The sequence below is a fragment of the Mandrillus leucophaeus genome, unplaced genomic scaffold (genome assembly GCF_000951045.1).
Source record: "Mandrillus leucophaeus isolate KB7577 unplaced genomic scaffold, Mleu.le_1.0 Scaffold518, whole genome shotgun sequence".
Classification (NCBI taxonomy): Eukaryota; Metazoa; Chordata; class Mammalia; order Primates; family Cercopithecidae; genus Mandrillus; species Mandrillus leucophaeus.
The window spans coordinates 955,148-964,419 of NW_012105564.1; the positions used below are offsets into that span (position 1 = coordinate 955,148).

Here is a 9,272-nt window from a genome sequence, read left to right on the forward strand (position 1 = left end):
AGGCTCAAAAATTGTGTGAAGCATTCTGATTCTTCCAAGGCAGCAATGTTATTTTCTCTAAAGTCAAAATACATTTTGTCCACATTCATCACATCGATTAACTGGCTCTATTGTTATGTACTATATTATGATGATTTAGTACATTTTCTGAGGTCTCCTGTAGATTTAAAAAAACCATGAATCCAGATTTTGAAATTATTTCTATCAGCATGTGTTCTGTACACTGACCCACGTTGTAGTGTACTGCTGAAGGGCGTCCACACATAAGGGATCTGGTCAAAACATAAGCACGTTTTAACAAGATCATTGATTTGTTATGACTACAACTCCCAAGATGCACTGCAGGGTCAGTGTGCGCTTCTCGCCTTGTTTTCACCGATCTGGCTAACCAGCTGCACAGAAGTGGCAGCTGAACAAGCTGAGAGACTATATTAAAGAACGAATATAGCGGGGGTGCGGAGCCGGCGTTTATGGTCCCAGCTACTCGGGAAGCTGAGGTGAGAGGATCGCTTAAGCCCTCAAGGCTGAGGCTGCAGAGAGTCGAGATTGCGCCATTGCACTCCAGCCTGGGCGGCAGAGAGGAGACTATCTAAAACAACAACAAAACGAACAAAGGGATTCTACCAAGAGCGAGCTGGTACTGAAATAAACGACACGCTACTACGACCCAGCGCGTGACTATATCTACCGCACAATGTTCCATAATAACCTCAATGCAGAGAATTCCTCCTTCCCTTATTCAGTGCAGAAGACCCCTATAGAGAACGCAGGAAATGCCCACGAGAAACTCAGAAGTATCAAAAAAATCACACATGTGTTAGGAAAGTAGCTCCCCGCCACTTCCCTAAACTTATCTGCAGATTTACTTTGCAAGGTTACAAAAACAAGAAGAGCGCTGTATTTTCATGAAACGGAAATTGTGCTTTTCAATCGCCAGCTACTAAGAGCCTTAACGGTGAGGCGCTCTGTGGGAAACAGGAATTCGTCAACACACTTTTGCACGAATTGCCTGGAGAGTTGTGTCCATAGACAATTCCTGGGCAAATGCTGAATAACAGACTCCATAACGAGGTTTAGTGGGCTTCCATTCGGCTGAAAGGGCTCCACGTTTTTTCTTTTTCACAGAAAGGTTTAAACTTTTTTTTCCCCCTCAGGCGGACGGAGTGAGCTTCCTTCCGTCAGGGTATGAAAGCACTTTTCTTTCCTTTCTGTCCCTGGTTACTCCGCTTCAAGGCTACGTACTTCCCCGGTTTGCTTTGCTTTTTCCTCAGAGCTGAGTCGCTCGGAACGTCACACCCTGCTGCAAGCCAACAACCCGACGAAGTGCAGAACCGCACTAGCCTTCCACCTAGCGGCCTCTCGCGGCTCAGGCGGGGACCGGGAGATCGCGAGAACCTCCCGCCCAATTGCGACCCCGCGCCAGAAGGCGGGGCCGAAAGAGGAGGAAGTCTCGCTGAAGTACTCCCGCCCTAGTCGGGTAACCCCCTCGCGAGAGCGCCGAGCACTCCGGCCTGGGAAGCGCGTGCAGAAGCGGAGGTGCTGTTCATGGGACTTGTCGGCCGCCGTAGCCCCTGCTAGGACAGCCCGTGCGAGCCTGCTGGAGGAGGAAGAGAAAGGCAGAGAGAGTCGGGTTACAAGATGGCGGATCTGTAGTAGTTACTGCGGCGGCGGCGGCGGCGGCGGGAGAGCGAGCGAGCCCTGTGGGGCAAAGGGACGGGAGGGTGGGTGTATGCGGGGTTGAAGTGAGAGGTAACCAGGCCTCCGGGCGGAGGGTCTCAGTGGCTCTTGTCACCCCTTCTCGCGGCTGAACCTTTGAAGCCATGGTGAATTCGGGCCTCTCTGGAGCCGCCGCCGCCACCGCCACTACCGCGTCTACCGTCTCCCAAGAGTGAGGGGCGCGGACGAGGTGAGCGAGGAGGCGGCGGCTGGAGCGGTGGAGACAGCAGCCACCATGTCGGATACACGGCGGCGAGTGAAGGTCTATACCCTGAACGAAGACCGGCAATGGGACGACCGAGGCACCGGGCACGTCTCCTCCACTTACGTGGAGGAGCTCAAGGGGATGTCGCTGCTCGTTCGGGCAGAGTCCGACGGTAAGGTTATCGGAACCGTAGAATAGGGGATAGTGCCTCTGATCCGGGCACAGCCAGGGGTTTAGGGCCCTGGGCCCGTTACCGTTGCTACCACTTCGGGACAGCGCGTTGGTTCTGAGCTGACTCTTGTGTACGGCAAAAACAAACTACTGTACTTTTGACTGGACTTATCCTCAGAGACCGAGACTCTGTCCGCCTCCCATTCCTCTTAAGGATTGGACTCCTTCCTTTCCAGTCCCTCCTCTTTTAAAGAGGGGAGAGTGTGAGAGAGAAGGGAGGAACTAGTGAGAGACTAGGTACTGATGTCGCCCTCCTCCCCCTTTATTCCTTTATTTTCTTATCCATTATACGTCTAGTACAAACGGTTTAGCGAAACTTTTCTTTCCGAGTGTCGTTAAAAAACAAAAACAAAAACAAAAACACTTGTACCAACCAGGTGCCACAGTCGACAGGTGTTGGGGAAAACCAAAAGGCACCTTTTCCTGGCTGTATTTGCTGACTGTTGCCACGATACATGGACACACAAGCACATACATCTTTAGTCTGGGATTTCTTCGGGCTGCCTTTGTAGAAGGCGCTATGAGAAAGTGAATGCCTTACAATCTAAGCAAGTTGGAACACCAGAGCGGGTTGTAAACTGCTGTATTCTTTGGTTTATTGTAGTCATGTGAAGTATTTTAAATTACAAAATGTAGAGCCGTAATTAAAATGCCTTTTATAGTGTAATCTGGACTTGATTTGAACAACTGATATGGGCAGTTAGAAAAATAATCTTAGGTTTATTCTTGACATATTTTGTATTCTTGCTCGTTCCCTTTTATTTTAAATAGTTATAACTTATTTCTACAGAAGGTATTCTTTTGTTCTTCACGAGAAAAGGATAAATGCAGCACTGTAATTTCTACACTAAGTATTTAATCCCTGTCATGATTTTGTTTTGTAATTTGCATTATTTGTTAAACTGGGAATGCAATAAAACAACTTTTGTTAAAAAGAATGGCTTGAAGTGGTCATTTAGACCTTAAAATTTTTATTTCAATAAAATTTTAATAGTCATCTAGTCTCCTTATTCCTTGGTTTGAATGTTGGTTTTAGATGAATATTTCCTTTAAGGGTGTATGGGAATAGGGTGAAATATTTTAGATTAAATATGAAGCCTAGATTTGGAGAGAAAATGTGAATTTGAATACATTTTGTTAAGATGTCCAACTGGGTAAAAAGACATGAAAAGTTTGCGAGTGGTGTGTGTTTTTTTAATGTGTGTTTTTTTTTTTTTTTTTTTTTTGGAGACAGAGGCTTGCTCTGTTGCCAGGCTGGAGTGCAGTGGCGTGATCTGGGCTCACTGCAACCTCTGCCTCCTCTCTCTCTCTCAAGCGATTCTCCTGTCTCAGCCTCCCGCATACCTGGGACTGCAGGCACGCGCCACCACTCCCAGCTAATTTTTGTATTTTTAGTAGAGACAGTTTCACCATGTTGGCCAGGACTGTCTCGATCTCTTGACCTCGTAATCTGCCCGCTTCAGCCTCCCAAAGTGCTAGAATTACAGATGTGAACCACCGTGCCCGACTTTAATGTGTATTCTTATTTTTTTCAGGGTTTTATCATCTGAGACTTATTATATATTATTTTTTATCTTTCAGGATCACTACTCTTGGAATCAAAGATAAATCCAAATACTGCATATCAGAAACAACAGGCAAGTAGTTGTTTATCTTTAATTTGAAAGACTTCATCTGTGATCAAGGAAGTATTAATCTGACAAAGGTGGGAAAACTTTCCTGACAAGAAAAAAACATGTTTGGTAAACAGAGATCATGTGTATTTCTCTTGCAGGTTAAAAGTTTCAGAATGAAAAGTGAAAGTTTTTGTACTGGTGATAATTACCATTTTTGGATTGAGCCACTGTTGGTTTATTCTAAGATGTATTTATTAGTATTATTTAACTGTAGTTAGTCAAGTCTCTTCTATACCTTGTACACGAAACCTTTTGTTCTGAGTCATGTTTAAAGGAAATGACATAAAACAAAATTCAAAGGGATACTCTTAAAGCAAGGAAAGCCTATTTGTGGTGTGAAATTAAATCCTTTGACTCAAGTAAAGGTAGAGGTTTTGAAGTAGAAGCATTAAATCCTGCTGTTTAATTGTTGTGTATTTTTAATATAGTAATCAATGGATACCTTATAAAAGTGTACATTGCCAATTATGTAACATCTTCTGTTAATATTTATTGTCTTATTTGGGAAAGACAATGTGTGTTGTGTTTTAGCATGCCTGATTAATCTGAAAATGGTAGCAGTGATTCGAGCTTTTTTTATTCTGTGAATGTTTTTATTTTTATTATGAAATATATTAAAATTGAAAAGTACAGAGAATAATGGGTGTCTACTGTAACACCACCAGATTTAACAATGTTAACGTTATGCCATATTTGTTTCAAATACTTCTGTAATATTGAACATTATGGATAGAGTTAAAGCTTGTTTGTATCCATCCCGTTCTTTACATTCGCCATCCCCTACATAGGTAACCACTATTCTGAAGTTGATGTGTATTCTTTGTGTACATGCTTTTATACCTTTTCTGCATATGTATGTATCCATAAATAATATGTAGTCTGTTGTGTGTTTTTAAACTTTACACAGTTGATATCATACTCTTACATGTATTCTGCAGCTTGCATTTTTCACACATTCATTTTGAATATTTGTTCATGTTAACAATGTAGATCTAGTTTTCTTTTTAAACTCTGTATAGTATTCTTATGTATGACATACACCTATTGTTATACATTTGAATTATTTCCAGGTATTTTGTGTGTGTGTGGTATGTAAAGTCACGATGACAGAGATTTTTGAAGGAAGATAAATTATTTTAGGATTACATTTACAGCATCAGTGCCCACTTCAAGGTTTATGAAAATTTGGATGCCCAGAAACAAGTACTTCATAGTTGGAGGAATAAACTTCTGTCTGTTGTGCAGCTTATTAATACAAAGTCTTACTGTTAAACAATTGTTTTATGTATACAACACATTATTAATCAGTTACTTGAAATACTTTAAAATTTTCAATATTCAATTCATAGCTTATTTTCTCTGTTTAGAAAATATTGTGTGTCTTTTTTGATGGAGAAACAAATTAAACATTTGTCCTGAATTGAAAACCTGAAGATGTTTCCTATACCTTAGACATTTTAAGGTAGACATTTAAGTAAATTTAATTTCTAAGTTAGCCAAGCAGCTCTTACTCTCTGTCTTTATACCGAGTTTTTACCAGATAATCACTTTTAGTTTTTGTTTGCTTGCTTCTTTGTGGGGAAAGAAATACTAATTTTTTTTTTTTTTTTTTTTTTTTACAGTATTTCACTTATCTGCATGAATATAAAGTTATCAGGAACTTTGTTCTTGAATGTAACTAAGTCATAAGTTTCCTACAAATTTAGTTATAATAATGGATTCTCAGATTGTATATAAGATCCTTTAGCTGTTGTTACTTTGGAAAGATCACATTATGGAGTAGGTTTGTATTTAAAATAGTCACCCAGTGTAAGTTAAAAATACACAGTGGTTCTATGAATACTTTAGAATCATTAGGACATGTAGGTAATTTCATGTATGTTACTCTACTAGAAAATTAGTTCTAGATCATTAGTATTTTTGTATACACTAAGTATAAAGTGTTGGAAAAATTGCATTATTTAAACTACACCATTTGGAAATGTTTTCTGTAATCACATGTAAATAATACAATATTTGGGCTTTTTTTAATAGTTTATTTTTTAATTTTTTTTTTTTTTTTTTGCAACATAACATTCAGGTATATAAGATAACTCTGGTAATGAGAAGAATATTGAAACGCTATAAAAGAGTGAAAAACTTGTGTGAATGATATTACCTGTTTAGTTTTGTTTAAATTGAGTACACTTTTCTAATGGAAATCTTAGGGCCATTTAGGGGTTATGTTAAACTTAGTTCCTTGTAATGGATGTGGTTTTTCGTATTTTCACCGAAATTTTCAATTTGCATTTTTGAAAATAATTTTTTTGAGAGGATCTTCTGTCCCCCAGGCTGGAGTACAGTGGTTTGATCACAGCTCACTGCAGCCTCAACCTCCTGTGCTCAAGCAATCCTCCAGTTTCAGCCTTCTGAGTAGCTGGGATTATGGATGTGAGCCACCATGCTTGACTAATTTTTAAAAACTTTTGTAAAGATGGGGTCTCATTATGTTGTCCAGGCTAAATTTGCACTTTTAAAAAATTTATTACAAATTTTTTTTGTTGTTGTATTTGTAAAGACGGGGTCTCACTATGTTTGCCCAGGCTAATCTTGAATTCCTGGCCTCAAGTGATCGTTTTGCTTCAGCACCTTCACAGTGCTGGGATTACAGGTGTGAGCCACTGTATTCAGCTTAATTTGTAGTTTTTTGAAGTTACACAAATTGAAATTTCCAAATACAGTAATATTTTTCTATGTTTGTTAGAATTATCCTTTGTAAAAGGCATCATTTAGATTATTCAATAAATTAGTCTAGAAAGTTACTGATTTCCAAATTTTACATGAAGTCTGTTGTTCATTAGTGGAGTTAAAATTTTTTTTAAAATTTGTTTTCAGAGATGGGATCTTACTATGATGCCCAGGCTGAGCTTGAACTCCTAGACTCAAATGATCCTCTCACCTCAGCTTTTCTAGTAGCTGGGACTATAGTAATGGGTTAAAAATTTTTTTGTTTCCATTAGTGGGTTTTTTATTAAAAACTTAATGAGTAAGTGAATGAGATGTTTATAGGCCATTTTGCTGTATTAAAATATGTTGACTATGCCAAGCATGGTGGCTCACACCTGCAGTCCCAGCACTTTGGGAGGCCAAGGCAGGAGGATCCCTTGAGCTCAGGATTTCGGGAACAGCCTGCACAACCTAGCAAGACCCCATCTCTACAAAAAAAAAAAATTCAAAAATTGTCCAGGTGTGGTGGTGTGCAGCTATAGTGCCAGCTACTTTGGGAGCTGAGACGGGAGGATCATTTGAGCTTGGGAGGTCAAGACTGTAGTAAGCCATGATTGTACCACTGCACTCCAGTCAGAGAGACAAAGCCAGGCCCTGTCTCAAAAAAAAAAAAAAGTTGAGTAAATTCAGAGGGAAATGTTTAACATTTCTTCTTTTAACATTACAGTTTTAAAATGAGCCAACTACTAAATTGTGTGCTCAAGATACATCTTTTCTTTCAAAAATGAAGTACCGAATTGTGAGCTTAAAAGGAGTTAGATCTGAGTCAAGCTGAATGTCATATGACTGGATATTGAAAAGTCATTATTGATTCACATCACTTCCTTACTGTGCACAATACTGAAGTAGTTAATGGAAGAAGATGTACTTACTCAATAAACTTAAGCATTTAAACATGTTGGAAAGAGAAGAGAATCATTATATGATACAACATGACATAAGATACCTGATAGGTGTGACAGAAATTTTAAGTTACTTAACATCCGTCCCACTAATAGTGACTAAATCAAAAGCAGAGTCAAAGCGAGGTATGGTAGCATGTGCTTGTGGTCCCAGCTACTTGGGAGGCTGAGGCTGGAGGATCACTTAAGGCCAGGAGTTTGAGGCTGTAGTATGCTATGATTGTGCCTGTGCATGGCCATTGCACCCCAGCCTGGGCAACATATCTTAAAAAAATAATAAAAACGAGTCCTACTAGGCACAGTGGCTCAACACTTGTAATCTCAACACTTTGGGAGGCTGAGGCAGGAAGATCACTTCAGTCCAGGAGTTCAAGACCAGCCTGAGCAACATACTGAGACTCTGTCGCTACAAAAAATATAAAAATAAATTAGCCGGGCATGGTGACACACACCTGTAATCCCAGCTACTTGGGAAGGTGAGGTGGGAGAATTGCCTGGGCCCAGGAGGGCAGTGCTGCAGTGAGCTGTGATTGTGCTACCGTACTTCAGCCTGGGCGATAGAGCAAGATTGTCTCAAAAAAAAAAAAAAAAAAAGAGTCATAAGAATGTGTACCTATTTAACACAGTTGTGTATTAACTGGGTTTCGGAAAATCCTCATTGCAGTTTTATTTGGAGGCAGGACGTAACAGGTGAAACAGATACAGAATGATAGTAAGATAGCTGATAACAAATGTTTTACCACAGTCTTCACTGAAAGCCCATGAAAGCATTTCACACATGAGGCAACAAAGGTACAGAAAGGGTAAGATTCTTGACTGAGATTATACAGCAGGTATGTGCTGACACAAAATATAAAAAGTAAACTTGTATTCCACAGACTTAAAGCAATAGAAAATTAAGGAAGAGGTTAATGTAAGCTGGAATCATTAAGAAAAACTTCATTCCTGGTGGTTGTGGAAGGAACTGTGATAGGGAAGGAAATATACCTGCTACAAAAGGTATTAAGCCTATCTGTAGCAGTGGTTTCTTTTTTCCCCCCCTTAATCCCAAATGTGATAATACACAGGTTCAGAAGGGGACATTACAGGTTCTTGAGTGGGGGCCTAAAGTGACACTGTGTTTAAAGAAAAGAGTGTGGCAATGTTATGAATAATAAATGGGGGAGGAGGGATAGGGTGGAGCAGAAGATCTTTGAGTAGCAAAACCTTTTACAATAATTCAGATACAAAAAATGAAAGTCTATTCCACCAATGGTAAATGGACGTCAAGGAACAGAGCTCCAGTATATTTTCAAGAAAGTGCTGGAAAATTTGGTAAATGATTAAATATGAAAGACAAGGAATCAAAGGTCACTGGTAGTGTTTTTGAATCTGGCCAGGAAAATGATAGTTCTTTCCAGAAAGTGGGAAGTTAAGCAGGTTTACATTAATCTTTTGGTTTGAGGCTTATTTAAAAAAAATTTTTTTTAGTATGTAATATATTAGCCCAGTTAAAAATTCAAAAGGTATTTATTGAAGTCTCTTCCCCACACCAGATTCTGTCCATACAGTTTCCCTCGCTAGAGGCCACTCACACCAGTTTCTTATATATCATGCCGGAGATATGCATATGTAAGCAAATATGCATACAATTGTATGTATTTTTTCCCTTTTGTTGGTATAAATGGTAGCATACTATGTACTGTTTTGTGCATTGCTTTTTTTTTTTTTTTTCCATCTGGGCTTATAATAAATATAGTAAAATAAATGGAAAGAGATTTTTTTTTTTTTTTTTTT

At 39.4% G+C, this 9,272-nt stretch overlaps 1 protein-coding gene across 1 annotated transcript in view; it reads left to right on the forward strand.

The window, feature by feature from the left end:
- The first annotated feature begins 331 nt into the window (after positions 1 to 331).
- Positions 332 to 9,272, forward strand: part of SMEK2 (SMEK homolog 2, suppressor of mek1 (Dictyostelium)) — an 81,936-nt gene continuing 72,995 nt past the window's right edge. Inside the window, exons 1-4 of the mRNA XM_011996530.1 lie at positions 332 to 497; positions 1,155 to 1,183; positions 1,272 to 2,093; positions 3,734 to 3,789. Of these exons, the coding sequence (XP_011851920.1) occupies positions 1,952 to 2,093; positions 3,734 to 3,789 (198 nt within the window). The 5' untranslated portion in view covers positions 332 to 497; positions 1,155 to 1,183; positions 1,272 to 1,951. The remainder of the gene's footprint in view (positions 498 to 1,154; positions 1,184 to 1,271; positions 2,094 to 3,733; positions 3,790 to 9,272) is intronic.